This window comes from Rhipicephalus microplus, chromosome 3, assembly GCF_043290135.1.
Source record: "Rhipicephalus microplus isolate Deutch F79 chromosome 3, USDA_Rmic, whole genome shotgun sequence".
Lineage (NCBI taxonomy): Eukaryota > Metazoa > Arthropoda > Arachnida > Ixodida > Ixodidae > Rhipicephalus > Rhipicephalus microplus.
In genome coordinates this window covers 266841303-266859443 of record NC_134702.1, presented here as the reverse complement: position 1 = coordinate 266859443, position 18141 = coordinate 266841303, and the positions used below count along the sequence as shown (strand labels likewise).

Sequence of the window (18141 nt, the reverse complement as noted above, 5' to 3'; positions counted from 1 at the left end):
GTTTTTCGCGTTGATGTCTCGCTTATGGCAAAATGTATTTAGTTGCTGACATGACAGTGTGAGTGCCGACCTTAGGATGAACTCTAGCACTACGAAAGCGAGGCAACGCCACTGCTTTGTTCCTGGCTGCACGAGCGGCTATGTGTCATCGAGGGAGCAAGGTCAGCGTGCTTCTCTTTTCTCTGTTCCCAAAGACCCTGCCCTCTTCGAAGCCTGGCAACGAGCCGTACCCCGTGCCGACAAGTCGTTGGACGTGAAGTCGGCGCTATGTGAGCTTCATTTCGACGAGCAGTTTATTGAGCGTTTTTACACGCATGTGATAAACGGCGAAACTGTTCAGATTCCCCGAGGGAAACCGGTGCTGAAATCTGACGCGGTGCCAACCATATTCCCAAATGTTCCTGCGTATCTTTCAAAGAAAGTGCCGAAGAAAAGGACGTCAAGAACATCCACTTGCGGCCTACCATCGAAAATTCGGCGTCAGGAACCAAGCACGTCTGCTTGCGAGGAGACAGCTGGCTCGTACAGCACAGAAAGCGACAGTAACCAAATACCTGTTCCGAATGTGCCCGCAATTCCCGACGTCCGCAAGTGTGGTCTTCCCAGCGCTTACTGGGCTCGACATCTAATTGCTGGAGCCGACAACGCCACGGTGTTTACAGTTTGCGCACTAGATGGTGACAAGTTGACTATTGACAAGTATGTGCTAATGACATCAGATGAAAACAAACTTCAAGCGACAGCTTTTGTGCAAGCCACAAAAATAAAGACCCTTGACATTACCGACATCGAAATGGCAGAAGAGTTGCTTCGCGACGTCGACTCCATGATACCATGCAGAGGGTTTGGTAAAACTGGTGAATTTGAAGTGAATTTAAAGTACAAGGAGAAGACTTTTGATGGCAGAACCTTCAGCCCATCTTGCCGTGGGGTTGCTCCAACGCCAGAAAAAGCCTGCCCACAATGCAAGCACCTCAGAAGACTACTCCTGAATCGTGAGTCCTACAGGCGAAGAAAAGGCAAAAATGTGGCCCAGTCCCAAAAGCTTTCATACAGGCTTAAGCTGCGAACAGCGCAAGCGAAAAGGAGTCGCCTGAGTGTCCTGCAGGCTAAATCACTCATCAAACAAATGAAAGAAAAGAATGCACGGAATGATTCTACAGCATTTGAAGAAGCGGTGAAGGCCCTACCCATTAAGCAGCAGCAACAAGTCAAGGCGTGCTTTGCTGCGGCTAAAAGAAAATCCACGAAAGGGATGAAGTATGAAAGTGAATGGGCTCTAGAGTGCCTTATTATGTCCATGAAAAGCCCACGCCTCTATGAGCATATACGCAAAAACAACATCATGGCGTTGCCTTCTCGAACATCACTACGTCGATATCTCAAGCGTTACAGGAGTGGATTCGGCCTGAGCGAAAAAGTGTTTGCTGCTGTGGCGGAAAAAACAAAATCTATGGACTTGTTCCAGCGCCATGGTGGGCTGTTAATTGATGAGATTAAGCTATCTGAACACTTGAGCTTGGGAACCGATGGCACCATCGAAGGTTTTGTGGACCTTGGGAAGTTCACACCAGAGAGTGAGCGCTCCATAGCATGTGACCATGGCCTTGTAGTATTGTTCGTGCTGAAAAAGGGTTTATTGACGACTGTTGCGACGGTGGTCCTACGAAGAAACACGATCGTGCAAGAGCAACGGTCAAGCAGATGCCGGCGATGATCAGCACGAGCCGAGCGAGCGAAGCCCAGCACCCAGTACCCAAGCGGTGGCGATGTTGCTTGCCAATGACGCTCTTTCTTCTTCACAATTTGCCCCCGCCGAAAAAGAGCCATCCTGGCGACCTAAGAGTCTGGAGGCAGAGGGCTATAATATGGCTTAAGGCGGGTGACGTGGACGATGTCACGTCCACGCCGGCGCATGTCGTCAGATGGGGAAATTGGCTCGATGAGAAAATTCACCGGCGAGGTTTGCTCCAAAACGCGGTATGGGCCCTCGTACTTTGGAACGAGTTTTGAGGAAATGCCGGGGGTTTGGTAAGGAACAGCCAGCTATACAAGTGATCCCGGGGAATAGCTGGGGCTTTGGGAAGAGTCGACGTTGTTTTCTTTCTGGCGCTGTTGTTCTCGAGACGTAAAGGTGCGGGCGAGTTCACGGCACTCTTCCGCATTTCGGGCAGCTTCGGACACAGATGGGCATTCGGATGCGTCAGGTTGGTATGGAAGGAGAGTATCGATGGTGCGGGATGGTTCGCGTCCATAAAGAAGAAAGAAAGGTGAAAATCCAGTGGTAGATTGTGCCGCGGTGTTATAAGCGAACGTAATGAATGGAAGAATGCGATCCCAGTTAGTATGATCGGATGTCACATACATGGCGAGCATATCGCCAAGGGTGCGGTTAAATCTTTCCGTGAGCCCGTTAGTCTGCGGGTGGTATGCCGTGGTCTTGCGATGAACATGGCATTCAGAAAGCAGAGACGTGACGACTTCTGATAGGAAGGCTCGACCTCGATCGCTTAGTAGTTCTCGAGGTGCACCATGTCGTAATATGAAGCGATGAAGGATGAAGGATGCTACGTCCCGCGCAGTGGCACTTGGAAGGGCGGCGGTCTCAGCGTAGCGTGTTAAATGGTCCACAGCGACTATAATCCACCGATTTTCATCTGATGTTGTCGGTAGAGGGCCATAGAGATCAATTCCGATCCGATCGAAAGGTTTGGCAGGGCACGGAAGCGGTTGAAGCGCACCGGACGAGTGGAAAGGCGGTGATTTGCGACGTTGACAGTCAGGACAGCCCATAACGAATTTTCGAACGAAATTATACATTCCGCGCCAGTAGAAGCGATGGCGAATGCGTTCGTAAGTTTTGAAAACTCCGGCATGATCACATTGGGGATCGTCGTGAAAGGAGGCGCAGATTTGTGATCGCAAGCTGCGCGGGACAACCAAGAGCCACTTACGACCTTCGGGGGCGTAGTTGCGTCGGTGTAGTAGCCGATCACGAATGGAGAAATGAGCAGCTTGACGTCGGAGAGATCGTGGTACCGCAGTGGTTGACAATCCAGAAAGACAGTTAAAAAGAGAAGCGATCCACGGGTCCTTGTGTTGTTCACTGGTAAAGGAGTCGAGGTCGAGAGATGCGATGGAAATACCAGTGGTTCCGCAGGCCGAGTCGGGAGGTAAAGGCGAACGCGACAGGGCGTCGGCGTCAGAATGCTTGCGTCCGCTGCGATAGATGACACGAATGTCGTACTCCTGGATTTGCAGTGCCCACCGAGCTAGGCGGCCAGAAGGGTCTTTCAATGTGGCGAGCCAACAAAGTGCATGGTGGTCCGTTACCAGGTCGAATGGGCGACCGTACAAATAAGGGCGGAACTTGCGAAGCGCCCACACTAGCGCCAAGCACTCTTTTTCAGTGACGCTGTAATTGGCCTCAGCTTTAGTAAGTGTGCGACTCGCATAAGCGACGACGTATTCGGAGTAGCCCGGATTGCGTTGGGCGAGGACGGCGCCTAGACCAACCCCACTAGCGTCTGTGTGAACTTCCGTTGCAGCTGTTGGGTCAAAATGCCGAAGAATTGGAGGAGATGTTAGCAGACTACGGAGCGTGGCAAACGCGACGTCGCAGTCAGAAGACCAGGATGAAAGGTCTGCATCACCGCGTAGGAGGTTGGTCAGTGGTGACATGATCGATGCAAAATTTCGCACGAAGCGCCGGAAGTACGAACATAGTCCGACAAAACTGCGTAATTCTTTCAATGTAGTAGGTTTCGGGAACTCAGCGACTGCTCGCAGTTTTGCAGGGTCGGGTCGAACACCATGCTTGGAGACGATGTGCCCTAAGATGGACAGCTCTCGCGCGGCGAAGCGGCACTTTTTAAGGTTCAGTTGGAGCCCAGCGTTGGTTAAACACGTCAGAACCAGTTGGAGCCGAAGCAGATGCGTAGGAAAATCGGGAGAGAAAACGACAATGTCGTCGAGGTAGCATAGACACACAGACCACTTCAGTCCACGCAGTGTGTTGTCCATGAGCCGTTCAAACGTGGCAGGAGCATTACAAAGACCAAATGGCATTACGTTAAATTCGTACAGGCCATCTGGTGTAATGAACGCAGTTTTCTGGCGATCAGCTTCTGCCATAGGAACCTGCCAGTATCCAGATCGTAAGTCTAAGGAGGAAAAGAATTCGGCTCCTTGTAGGCTGTCAAGGGCGTCGTCTATGCGCGGTAATGGATAGACGTCTTTCCGCGTCACCTTGTTTAATCGCCGGTAGTCGACGCGAAATCGAATCGATCCATCTTTTTTTCGAACTAGAACGACAGGAGATGCCCAAGGACTGTGCGATGGTCGAATAACGCGACGGCGTAGCATCTCTTCGACCTGGTCGTTGATGACGTGACGTTCTGCAGCAGAGACACGGTATGGTCTTTGACGCAATGGCTGGTGCGAACCGGTGTCAATGTAGTGGTGCACTGCGGAAGTCCGACCCAATTGCGGCTGAGAAACGTCGAATGAATTCGCGAAGTGCTGGAGGAGATTAAGAAGCTCGGCGCGTTCATGGGCACTTAAGGTGTCGGCGATGGAACTCGAGAAGGTGTCACTCGATGAGCACTCCAGTGGGGAAAGGGCATGAAGTTCGGTCGAGGCGCTACTGCACGAGTCGTCTGGCATGCTAAGGAATAAAGAGGAATCGAGGTACTCCACTCGACCGAGACATTCGCCGGCAAGTAGCGTAAGCGGTGCAGAAAGGGGGTTGTGAACGAAAATATTGCTTCGGCCCGCAGTGACGTCGAGTGTAGCGAAAGGCAAGGAAACGGCTCTGCGGCTCATGAAAATGTCGGAAGGTGTAAACATTACTGTAGCATCGTTATAGTCATCGCAGCAAACCGGGACAACGGCAAGAGAGGCTGGCGGAATTTCCGTGTCCTCACGCACGACAAGTTTTGGCGACCGCTCAAGGGTTTCGTGCAAAGGTTCGTCACACAGGTGCGAAAATTGAACTTCAGCGCGTGCGCAGTCGATGATGGCATGATGATTTGACAGAAAGTCCCACCCGAGGATAACGTCATGCGAGCACACCGAAAGGACGATGAACTCGACAACGTACATAGAGCCTTGGATGAATATGCGGGCCGTACAGGTGCCAAGAGGTCGAACTTGTTGTGCGCTAGCTGTACGAAGCGATAGTCCAGAGAGCGGCGTGGTCACTTTGCGTAGGGAGCGGCAGAGCTGGGCGGCTATAACAGAAACGGCAGCACCTGTGTCGACGAGGGCAAAGGCAGAAACACCATCGACAGATATAGCGACGACGTTAGCTGGTGAAGTGCGAGGACTTGAGCATTTCGACGACGGCGCAGTTCTTACCTCTGGAACTGCGGCGTTCAGTTTTCCCGGTTGGAGGAAGCGGGTCTAGGACGCATTGGGGACAGTGATCGCCTGCGAGGAGATGGGGAGCGGGGAGAGTGACTTTGAGGCTGGTGTGACCGAGACTCAGGAAAGTTAGTGTATCCATACTGCGGTGAGGGATAGGGAGCAGGTATGTGCATGGGCTGTGGGTCATACGGTAACGGCCGAGTAGCGTCGTGGAGTGGTTGGAAGCGACGGCGACAATATCGGGCCACGTGTCCTGGAGTACCGCAGGCGTAGCAGATCGGTCGATTGTCAGGAGTGCGCCAGGAATTGCTGACTCGTGGTGCGGCCCAAGGTGTCGAAAATGGGGCGGAGTGGGGAGCGACTGAAGACATGGGTGGCAAATGCTGCTGGCGGGGTCTGCTACGTACCACCTGGGCATAGCTGAGAGGCGCGGCCACGGGCTGCATAGCCGGCGCATGGGCAACAGGCATGGCCACAGGCTGCTGGTGGGCAGCGACGGGAACAGCCTGAGCTACCTCTTCGGCAATAACGTCGCGGAGTGGTGAGGGCAGACGAGAGGACGGTGGCTGCTGCGTGAAGGGAATCAACGACAGTTGCCGAGCTACTTCTTCACGCACAAAGTCTTTAATCTCTTGCAGGGTTGGTGAGTGGTCGGGAACAGAAGTGAGACTGGAGAGCGAGTCGGCGTGTGAGGAAAATGGCCGAGTCAGGGCGCGCTGCTTGTTCAACTCGTCGAAACTTTGACACAAAGTGACAAGTTCCGCAATGGTGGCAGGATTACGGGCCAGGAGCAGCTGATATGCACCGTCATTTATCCCTTTGAGGATGTGTTGAATCTTCTCCGACTCGGGCATGGTGGTGTTCACACGGTTGCAAAGACCAATAATGTCTTCGATGTAGCTGGTGAAAGATTCCGTTGGCTTTTGTGCGCGAGTCCGCAAGCGTTGTTCGGCTCTGGACTTGCGGACTGCGGGTCGGCCAAAAACGTCAGCAAACAAGGTTTTGAAGATAGACCACGTCGTGATGTCGTTTTTGTGGTTGTTATACCACATTTCGGCCACGTCAGTGAGGTAAAAGATGACGTAAGTCAATTTGTCCGCGTCATCCCACTTGTTGTTTGCGCTCACCAGTTCATAGTTAGCGAACCAGTCTTCCACGTCGGTCTCATCAGCTCCGCTAAAGACCTTGGGCTCTCGCAAACGAAGAACGCCGGGGTTGCTGGGGGATGGAGTGGAAGAGCCAGGTTGCGCGTTGTTGGTAGCCATGATGGGAGGTAGCGTTCGGTTGCGCAGCTCCAGGTTCAGGCGACGGCGAATGGCAGCACCCAGGTTCAGGTGACGGGGACTGTCAGCACCTCCACCAATTGAAAAAGGGTTTATTGACGACTGTTGCGACGGTGGTCCTACGAAGAAACACGATCGTGCAAGAGCAACGGTCAAGCAGATGCCGGCGATGATCAGCACGAGCCGAGCGAGCGAAGCCCAGCGCCCAGTACCCAAGCGGTGGCGATGTTGCTTGCCAATGACGCTCTTTCTTCTTCACAGTGCCTTTTACAGGCACGTGGCACCAGATTATTGGTGTGTTCGCATCACGCAGCAATGTGAAGTCCGAGACGTTAGGCAAAATAATCCTCGAAGCAGTAGTCATGAGCGAGAACGCCGGTCTGCACGTAGACTTTATCACCACTGATGGAGCTGCGTGGAACAGAAGCATGTGGCACTCATTCGGCATACACGGCAGGAAAGAAAACACAGTATGTAGAAGGCAGCACCCTACAGACCCAGAACGTTTTCTGCACTTCATCTCGGACTTCCCACACCTTCTTAAATGTGTGAGGAACACCTTTGTTCGAACGGGCGTGAAACTGCCAGAAGGCCATGCCAGTGTTGACCCTATTGACTGTGCCCGGAAGCTTGATGAACAGCATGACACGACTCTCAAAGCCATGCCTCATATTAGCAAATCGGTTGTGCATCCCAATGGCTTTGAGAAAATGAGGGTAAATTATGCAGTGCGGCTTTACAGTGATGAAGTCCTCAGAGGCCTTTTCTTGTACAATGCAACCATCGAAGAAAAGCATGGGAGCACAGCGGCGACAGTCAGCTTTGTGGAAAGAATGAGAAGGCTCATTGAGGCCATGACTTCAAGGTGCAGTTCGGGTGCACTTAAGCCTGGAGGGATGCACGAGAAGTGCATTCAAAACTTCTTGACTTACCTGGACGATTGGGAAACAGCTGCTGGCTCCGGAGGTTTCCTAAGCCGCAGTACAGCCGAGGGGCTTCGTGTTACCTTATCAAGCACGCTACACCTTCTCCGCTACCTGACGATGAAGTTGAACTTCAGCTATATGATGACATGCCGCTTGAGTCAGGACCCCCTGGAGAGGCTGTTTGGAATCGTCCGACAAATGTCTGGATGCAATGATCATCCGACTGCCTCCCAGTTCCTAATCTCGGTCAACACTTTGAGCTTCCAGAATTTGGCAAAACCACCGAAAGGAAGCAATGTGTCCTCAGGACTGCTGAGAAGTCTGCTGGGAGCTGACAACGGAAAGGACCTCACTCCTCGGAGGAAATTAGACGAGCTTCTTGACGTAGGAAACCTTGCCGAAGCACATGAAGTGCTCAATGAATACGGCCACGGCACCGAGCATGCAGACATGGTCGTGCAAAGCAGCGATGCCAGACTCATATTCTACATGGCTGGATATGTGGCAAGAAAAAGCGTTGCAAGCACCAAATGTGCAGAGTGCAGCCAGCAGCTCCTACAAGGCGAGAACGATCCATCTCCAGCTGCAGCATCCCTCACGGCTGCTGTTGACCGAGGAGGCCTGCTGTACCCATCAGTCAAGCTCAATGAACTCGTGACCACTCTCGAGAACACTTTTACCCACTGCTTCAGTGTTACAGAAGTCAAACCTGACAGCATCATGGACTTGGTTTCCTTCTTGCAGTTAAGAAAGCTTACACTTGTTGGCTGCCCTGACCACAGTATGTCCCTCACAAACAAAATTATCAAGTTTTATGTTCTTACTAGGCTCCACTTTCATGTGAAAGCCCAGAACAGCAAACGAAACGCTAAGCAGGAAAGAATGAAATTGCTGAAGCTTAGACGCGTGCTCTGAGTTTGATATTGTAACTTTAAGCTCTATTGATTTTTTTTTTGCCGAGTGGAAAGTGATTGTATGCCTCTTATTACTTAGTGCCAAGCGATGCGCTGTCTGTGTGCAATGTTTCAATGTTTTTAACTACTCCCGAGCGTATGTAAATGTGCGTATTTTTTCATTTTATTTTATTTTACCCTGTATTCCATGATGTGCAATAGATCTTCCTAATAATATGATGTGCAATAAATATTTGTTTTATTTTCCTCGCCCAGAACTTTGGTAATATTTTTTTTTTAAAAAACGCCGTCGCCTTGCACTCCAAAACACTGCAGGGATATGCGAACGAAAGCTTTAATTTGCGCAGATTCAACGTCACAGAAGTCTTGCAGCGGCAGCCAATTTCTTTTAATGCTTGAAATGGCGTTCTATCAGCCATCGTCACAGTGAGTTATCTGAATCGCCAATTTATCTGAATCATGCTTCAGCAACAGCATCTTTGAAAGGTCCGCGCGCTCAAGGCGCGCGCGCGTAACTAGCATCACCATTCCGCCGACAGCGCCACCGCCGCGCTGCTCGAAACGAAGGAGCGGCTCCGAGCTCCCGTTGGCGTCACCTCCCAATTCTAGCCACCATAATGACGTCTGGTGGCTACTCTCATGCGCTCCCCCAATAGATCATTCTTACTGTTCCGATACCACTTCCGAAACTGCGACGAAGTAGTACCGTTGTTGAAGTCGTCCTACAAAACCTCGCTCAATGATCCACACGACCTCATTGCCGGTTGGTTCCGGTCTTCGTCACGTTCTACGGCTCATTTAGGCTATGCCCAACTCGTCAACGGCGCCTTGATTGATTGATTGATTGATTTGTGGGGTTTAACGTCCCAAAACCACCATTTGATTATGAGAGACGCCGTAGTGGAGGGCTCCGGAAATTTTGACCACCTGGGGTTCTTTAACGTGCACATAAATCTGAGTACACGGGCCTACAACATTTCCGCCTCCATCGGAAATGCAGCCGCCGCAGCCGGGAATCGAACCCACGACCTGCGGGTTAGCAGCCGAGTACCTTAGCCACTAGACCACCGCGGCGGGTCATGTCAACGGCGCCTTGACTGTGGTGGGGGGCCGCATACGTTCTGGATCAAAGCGGAGGAGCTGTAGTCCACCAAGAAATTGCTGTGACAGGTTGCGGCAAGTTCGGGTAGCCTCACTCGATTCTTCCGATATCAACGGCCAATCCCCGAGCTTTTTCACTCAAACCTCAAAACTGGGTAGTTTTACTGCTTCCGTCGCGGTAGCGACGCTTGTTTCCCTCATCTTCGCAGCTCGGCGTCCCATCACCCAGTGGCAACTCATCTTCTGGGCTTTTTCTTCTTGGCTCAGGTGCACGCTACGTGCCTTTCTTCGACTAATCTCTTGCGTCTACATGTCTGGTGTGTGTGCCATCGGGTGACTCTCTTCATCCGTCGCCACGCTTCAACATTTGGCACGCACCTCTCCTTAACTGATCACAGTTATATCAACGTTGCCTCCTGCTGTCGCAAATACATGTAGTTCTATGAGGTAACGGTGGGGAATAGAAACAAAACTTCGTTATACTGAAAAATTCATTATATAGAGGTTCATTACAAGCAGCTTTAACTGTAAAAAGAAGCGAATGCCTTTGCCATGAGTGGGGCCAACAATCTATGCATCCAATGCACTCCCCACCGAGCTGTGAAGATGGGTGTCCCCCCCTTTTCACTAAGTTGGGCATTGCTGTGCCCATAATCACCACCAATTGACAAGGCAGCAATGATGTTTTTGTTAGAGGGCATCCTGTGGCACATTATCTCTACACAAGTGGACGAATAAAACCCTTGCCCCCTGGGAGAAGGCCCATGCCATGGAAGAAGAAAAATCATTGCTTGAGGAGCTTGTTTCTTTGTGCGACCCGAACATGTTTCACTACGTATCCTAGGTAGAACACAAAAAAACCACAGCGATATCCACAAAATGAATGGTCTTAGAGGAGCTTGCTCGGAGGTAAATCGGGCGTTTCTTGGCGAGACCATTTCTGTGGGAAGGCTTGTTAACGAACCAGTGCATGATGAGTACGTGAAAGGCTACGTTGTTAGGCGCATTCCACGACCCCCAATGCACAGCGTTGGCCACATCAATCGGTAGTTAATTACCTGCCCCTTTATGCTATACTAGACGCTGCCGTGACCAAATGCATAACACTAATAAATGGCAGACGTGGAGCTAATCGGCATTTTTCAATGGGGTTGAGAGCAGGCAGGTGAGGGGGCTTGGGAAGATATTGGTATCCGTGTCTATCTCTCATTGTAGAAACTTGTCACGTGCTGCTGTCCCTACGAAGCGAATGGCTTCCTTTATTGCGATAGCAATTATGTGGGCCCTCTCGGCTAAATATTGCGACCGACGTCACCGTCATTTACTGTATATGAATACGTATCTATATATATAAAAATGCAAGAAAGAAAAATTATCTGGAAAAAGACTAGTGCGCAGAATCGAACCTCCAACCTTTTAATTGTAAGTGCGAGTCGTTAGCCATTGAGCCACAAAGGAGCACCTTCTTCGACGTTCAAATGGCAAGCTATTTATATCTACCACTTCCTGCTGGCGAATGAGCGTCTCGGGAGAACTACTATTGTGTTTTCAGCATTGCCAGCGAGATGGTGCAATGAGCGCGCGTCGCCAGATTGTCAAGACGTGGCGGCACGCGCTCTCATCCCCCATGCGTACTTAGCCACGTGGAGAAGAGACGCTCTCGCGAACACTCACTTAGCTGGCAGTGGGGAGAATCGTACACTTTGGGCTTTCACCGGAACGATTCTGTTGTAGTTACAAGGCGCACAACGGCCACTGCACTCGTAGCACAGTCTCTGTTTGGGAAAATGGTGTGCTTTTCAGACACAGTGAACCAAAAACTGAGATGCTTATACACATTCATCTGTACCTGTGAGTACATACCATGCATCATTTATGCGTGAGAAACGCAGGGCACATTTCGATCTGCTTGCCATTCTTCGCGTGACCTTTCAGTTTATAGCTACCGCATTCATTGCTTCGCCTTTGCGGCAAAGCTGTGACTTTTTTGTCTCCTCCCAGCTTGGAGGCGGCGCGTGTTCGCCTACGGCCAGATCAAACACTGAAACCCTCCTCTTTTCCTCTCTTCCACATTCCTTTTTCTCCTTAACTACCCATCCCCCGTGTGGCACTGCTGAGGTGACCCAAGAGAGAGACAGGATGCCACACTTTTCTCTTCACTTCCCTTCTTTCAAATCTATTTCGAGAAGGCGAGAGCATGAGCGATAAAAATCCGACACCTTGGTTGGTGGCGCGCCATCTAGTGGGCATCGTTGGACTCACTAGACAGGCGACCGGAGTAGCGACTGGAGAAGAGTACACTGGCAAAACTGGTGTACACGCCGGCCGCCGCCACCAGCCCAGGTGCGAGCAATGGAAGCTTCTTGACCAAGCTCCTAAAATCCCATAATGACCGGAGCGTCTACAAATTTCAAACCTGCCATTGCCAACTTGTGAAAACCGGTTCAACAAATGGAACTCAGCGACACGTGCACATCCTTACCTCCCCAACACTCCCCCTCCCCTTTTTTTTCACAGCATACCTATTCCTTTTTCATACAATTCGTCAAAACTCGTACAATTTGTCAAAAGCACCCCCCCTTCCCGGCTCTCTCACAGCTGCAGTTCCAATGTTGCCCCTTCCCTCATTTGTTAGGATGAAGGAGAGGGCACGAAGCGTAGACATGCTAGCACTAAAGAAGTTCCTGACCAGTGGAATGGTTAACGTGAGGCAGACTGGAAGGTGTATTCACAAGCGTTTGCCGGAGCATGCTAATTCATTAGGAGACTGAAGCCGGAACCATCCACCAGTTCATTGCGGCGCACACGCGCAGCAATGCAAGCCCATGTTCTGTAGCACCAAGGTGATAGGACGAGCCAAAAGCCAAAGAGCAAGAGAAATCTTGGAAGCATCTTGAATAGCTAGACACCGGCCTGATAAATGTGTCAGCGACACATCCGTGTGTCTTTCCAGGAAAGAGTGTAATTTCCTTTCTAGTAGATAGGAGTCTTGGCGGTGATGCAACTTGTTACGCGGCCATGACTGACACTGCCCATGCGCTTAGGTTGTTTCATAAGGGTGTATGTTTCAGTAAACCAGTTGTCAGTCTGCTACCGTCCTGACCACTTCATTTCTGGTGTCTCGTATTTAGCACAGTTATATTTTTCAACTAAAGAAATCAGTTCTGATTGATTGATTGATATGTGGGGTTTAACGTCCCAAAACCACTATATGACTATGAGAGACGCTGTAGTGGAGGGCTCCGGAAATTTAGACCACCTGGGGTACTTTAACGTGCACCCAAATCTGAGCACACGGGCCTACAACATTTCCGCCCTCATCGGAAATGCAGCCGCCGCAGCCGGGATTCAAACCCGCGCCCTGCGGGTCAGCAGCCGAGTACCTTAGCCACTAGACCACCGCGGCGGGGCAAGAGGCAAGAAATCAGTTCTGTTCTTGCCTTGAGGCAGACAAGTCCCCTTGTCGAAACATCAGCTCGACACAACTCCTGTTTACCGATCTTTATTCATAATGATCAAAGAAGGATGTAGCTACCTAGAGACATTTCCACCTGCCAATATGTATTGCATCTACTCAATTCTTCTTTTTAATCATCCAGTAACTTGTGTGCCAAATGGCAGCTGATATGTGCACCTTTGAATGTGAAAACGGCGCAAAAAGAGAGAGAAAACTGAAGTAGAGACGACAGGGCAGCGATACTCGCAACTCTTCTTCAGCCCTTGTTTCTATTTTTTTGCACTGTTTTTACAACCCAAGCATAAACTGCCAAGTAGCCCACCTCTCGCTTCTAGTGCAGTCGTTAAGTGCAGCCGTACAGAAGAATAACGGAAAACATACACGCCGTAAATAGCAACACAATACTCACCCTGTCCTTGCGCAGGGCGATGTGGTGTTCGGCAAGCATGCGCATTCCCAGCCGTGATGTCAGGGTACGGTCAAGGAAAGTCTTCACCAGTTCATCTTGCTAAAGAAGGGAAAACACGATATGAAATACAATAGAAATAAATTGTGGGTGTCAGAAAAAGCAAAATATGTGCCATTATCTGCCGTTCATATCTCCTTAGGCAGCTAATGAATTCATGCTCAACTACTGCATGAATATATACATTACAGCAAAAGCTCATTTATCCGGACCTAGTTAACTCGAAAATTCGGTTAACTCGGACTTGCAGTGCGGTCCCGACAAAACTGTGTATATTTGAATGGGGTCACATGCTCAATAATTCGGAGAGATTTAGCCGTGCATTGGTCATCTCGGACAACTCCGTGCAACTCTGTCTCGATGGCTTGGAGGCTCAAGCACCGCTTGCCGTAACCGACAGTGAAACCCAAGTTTTAGAGAAACCGAACAAACTGCAGCACAATATAATATGATCATAATGATAGTGAAGGAGGGAGAAGTGGAGAGATGGCGCTAGTCACCACCCAGCAAAAATGCTTGGGCCACTGGCACATTCAGTGTCTACTAACAACTGCTCGTTACACCTACTGGTGTACTTCGTGACTTGGTTGACTTGGTTCTTGGTGTTGTGACTTCGCGTGTTGGGCCTGTTTGTGTGCGCCGCCGTCGTGCCTCATACCAATGGCGACTGTCACAGGAATTAAACGGCCACAGCAGCCAGTAAATAATCTTGAAAGATGTGAATGCAGATGTTTCTCAAAAAGAGATCATGAAAAAGTACGATGTTAAGAGAAGCACCTTAAGCGACTATGTGAAGAACCATGCAAAAATTTTCAAGGCATTTGAAAGCGGCAAATTCATTGGTACACGTAGAAGACTAAGGACGGCAGCACACGCGAAGCTGGAAGACGCACTGCTGTGGTGGATAATAGACATGCGGAACAGCCAGCTTCCGTTGAGTGGACCGTTGATCTGTCAGCAAGCTGAAAAGTTCGCATTGAAAATGAACATAGAATGTTTCAGTGCGTCTAACTTCAGGTGTTTGAATAACGTAACTTCAGGTGTTTTAAGAACATTCACCACTTTCTGGTGCAATATCGCGCCAATAGAAAGGCCTAGATGGCCTCGGATATTTTCCAAGCTTGGCTGTGCCAGCTCGACCGCCACTTCTCCGCTAACAAACGCAAGGTTTTAATTCTAATTGACTGCAGCGCTCATACCAGAGTGACAGGGCTGGAGTGCATCGAACTTGCATTTCTGCCTGCAAACACGACGGCTGCTGTGCAACCGCTGGATCAAGGGATAATACAGCGCATAAAAAGCAGGTACAGAAAGCATGTTTAGGAATGGACCCTGCTGTGGAAGGTAGCAGGGCGAGAATATGAACCACCTCTTTTCACCGCATTCACAATTTAGCGCATGTCTGGAGCAAAGCGCTGCCTGCTGTCATTGCAAATTCTTTCCGGCACAGCGGCCTTGTCCACCCTGACGACTCTGATATTCCTTCGGAGGCCACTCTATAGGACACCCATGAGCCCATTGGAAATATAGACGACGAGGTAAATGACATGCATTTGATTCTTTTCATCCTAGTGGCATTTAGATTTTAGCCTACATCCCTATAGACTATGACTGACGATATATTATTGGAAGTGCTTGAAGAGGAGCAAAATCACTTTTTCAATGATTACAGTCAAGATTAGCCACCAACACGATGTCGCTACACCGTGCAGGAGGCCGCCAAAGCCATCGCTGTCCTCAAGAAGTTCTGTGTTTGTCCTTGTGACAGTGAACGTGTGCACCACCACATGGATTAAATAAGATCGTTCTGTCAGAAATTCAGATAGCTAGACAGACGAAAATAATGCACTTTTTCAAAAAATGAAGGTTTGTCTGTGCTGTGTACGTTTTACTTTTCTTTTTTTATGATACCTTCGATAATTCAGAATTATGTTAACTCGGACATTTTCTCTGGTACCGTCCAATTTGAGTTAACGAGCTTTTACTGTATCATCATTATCAGCCTAAACTACACCCACTGCAGGGCAAAGGCCTCTGCCATGTTCCGCCAATCAACCCGTTCCTGTGCTTTTTGCTGCCACATTATACCTGCAAACTTCTCAATCCCATTAGCCCATTAAATTTTCTGACCCCTTCCCCCATGCGTTTGCCTTCTCTGAAAAACCAGTCAGTTGCCCTTAATGACTAGTTCTTATCCTACCTACGTGCTACGTAACCAGCCCATATCCATTTTTTTCTTATTGATTTCAACACTACGATATCCTTAACCCCCATTTGCTCTGAACTACTCTGTTCTTTTCCTGTCTCTTAATGAAGTACTGACACAAAATTTCGCGGCCGAGACAGCCTGCAGCATCGATTCTCGTGAACATTCTGATATCACCTGCAAAATATTGCCACCCACACGTAGTGGGTCGACTGCAAGAACGGCTCTAAGAAAGAAAGAAGATTGCGTGCCTCTTCTCGGCTTGAGAGCCAGCCACGACTGACGCATCATCCTAGAGCTAGCTAGCCGGTCGTTCAATAAATCCTCCAGTACTTGTGACTCATCGTGACAAACTGGTGGAAGGTGCTGGGTAGTCTCACGGATGCTGCAGACCCCCCCAGGAAGCCGTAATACGAGTCCAGTGCCAGTCAATACTCCCGTGCATCGGACTAGCCGCCGAATCAGGGGATTGCCTCCTGAAGTCAACGATACTGCTCCCACCACGTCAACAAACATGACAAGCACTTCGGTACAAACCTTGCCAACCGGCACGGGAAGCACGTCGTCGAACCGCTATACGTTGGAAAGCCCACGGGCACCGACGACGTTTCATGGTACGGAGCGCGAAGACGTTGAGGACTGGTTGGCGGACTTCGAGCGCGTAGCCAACTTGAATCAGTGAGATGACGCAGCGAAATTGGGTCGTGTCTACTTCTATCTCGAAGACGGGGCTCGCACGTGGTATCAAAATCGAGAGCAGCAGCTGACGACGTGGCCCGAATTCTCTCGTAGACTTCTGCAGACATATGCCAGCGCTGACCGCCAAGAAAGAGCTGAACGAGCTATTCTTGCCCGCGTCCAGTCGCCAAACGAAACTGTGACCGCGTACATCGAAGACATAACGCGTCTTTTCCGACGGGCAGATTTAAGAATGACGGAGGACAAGAAGTTGCGTCACTTGATGCGCGGTGTCAAGGACCAGCTTTTCGCCGGCCTCGTGCGAAGCCCTCCGAAGACGGTCGCGGAGTTCTTGTCTGAAGCCGTGACAATGGAAAAAATGCTGCAGCAGCGATCTAACCAATACGACAGGCAAGTCAGTGGCATGTCCACTGCTGACATTTTCGCCGCTGCTGGGACCAGCAATGACTCCTTACGTGAACTCATTCGTAATGTCGTACGTGAAGAGTTGCAAAAGGCTGGTGTAACACCTCATCCTATGGTTAGCTCTATTGCAACTGTGATCAAGGATGAGCTGCACCAGGCCCTCCGGGACACCTTGCCTCCTGATACAGCTGCGTCAGCTCCTGCTAAATACCACCGTGGGACAACCTACGCGGAAGCCTTGAAACGCCTTGCTGCATTGCCGCCATTGTTCGTTCATCCTGTCCCTGCAGTTTCACTAGAGTCAGCCCAGCACATACCATACTACGAAGGCACGTACACGCCACCACCCCTGCCCTTTGTTCGTGGTGCTTCTGTCGCCCATCGTTCGGTGCAACCGGTCCAGTACATCGACGATTAGCACTCGTCTCCTCGGAAGTCTGATGTCTGGCGCACACCCGATCACCACCTCTATGCTTTCACTGTGGAGAAGCTGATCACTTGTACCGCCAGTGCCCTTATCACCGTATTGGGCTTCGCGGCTTCTCTGCGTACTCGCCGCCATCCCGTTACGGTCAGAGACCACGCGACATCCGAAACTACCCCTCCCAGCAGCATGCACCACCGTCTGCCGGGCGCCAGTCGTGCTCGCCATCACCGAGGCGATTTTCATCAACGCCCCAGCGGTATTCTACCGCACGATCTCCCAGCCCCCCCCAGAAAAACTAGCCGAAGCGACCTCTGGGGGCGGGGTCGCTGAACGTCGAAGCGCTGAAGACCTCCTTGTTGACGCAGAACCGTACAGAAACTGGTCCGACATCACCTGCTGCTGCAAAGGATAGTTGGCTTTCCCTCGACATAGCAGTAACAATTGATGGTTGTGTAGTTAATGCGTTAGTGGACACCGGTAAAGACTATTCCATACTGAGCGGGAAACTGACAACGCAGCTGAAGAAAGTAATCACGCCGTGGCATAACTCGCAGATTCGGACAGCTGGTGGCCATGTCGTTACTCCACTGGGCGCCTGCACAACTAGAGTACAGATTCAAGGGTACACATTCGTAGCAAGCTGCCTTGTTCTACGTGAATGCTCCCGTGACGTCATTCTGGGAGTTGATTTTCTATAGGAAAATGGAGCTATCATTGATCTGCAAGAGCGCCGCGTCACGTTCTCAGCCCAGCGAGCAATGAACGTGCAGGATGACGGAATGCGTGTCGACGTACTCCGTATTTCTGAACAGAGCGTGACGCTTTCTCCCCGAGCCAGTGTTCTAGTCGACATAACATGCTTTGGTTTGAGCGATGGCGATGTGGTGGCC

General features: G+C 50.4%; 1 protein-coding gene across 3 annotated transcripts in view; it reads right to left on the bottom strand.

The window, feature by feature from the left end:
• LOC119168205 (branched-chain alpha-ketoacid dehydrogenase kinase) overlaps positions 1–18141 on the bottom strand; it is a 225222-nt gene that overhangs the window by 117150 nt on the left and 89931 nt on the right. For all 3 annotated transcript variants that reach the window (XM_037419620.2, XM_075890993.1, XM_037419612.2), the window contains one exon: positions 13458–13556. In XM_037419620.2, the coding sequence (XP_037275517.1) occupies positions 13458–13556 (99 nt within the window). The remainder of the gene's footprint in view (positions 1–13457; positions 13557–18141) is intronic.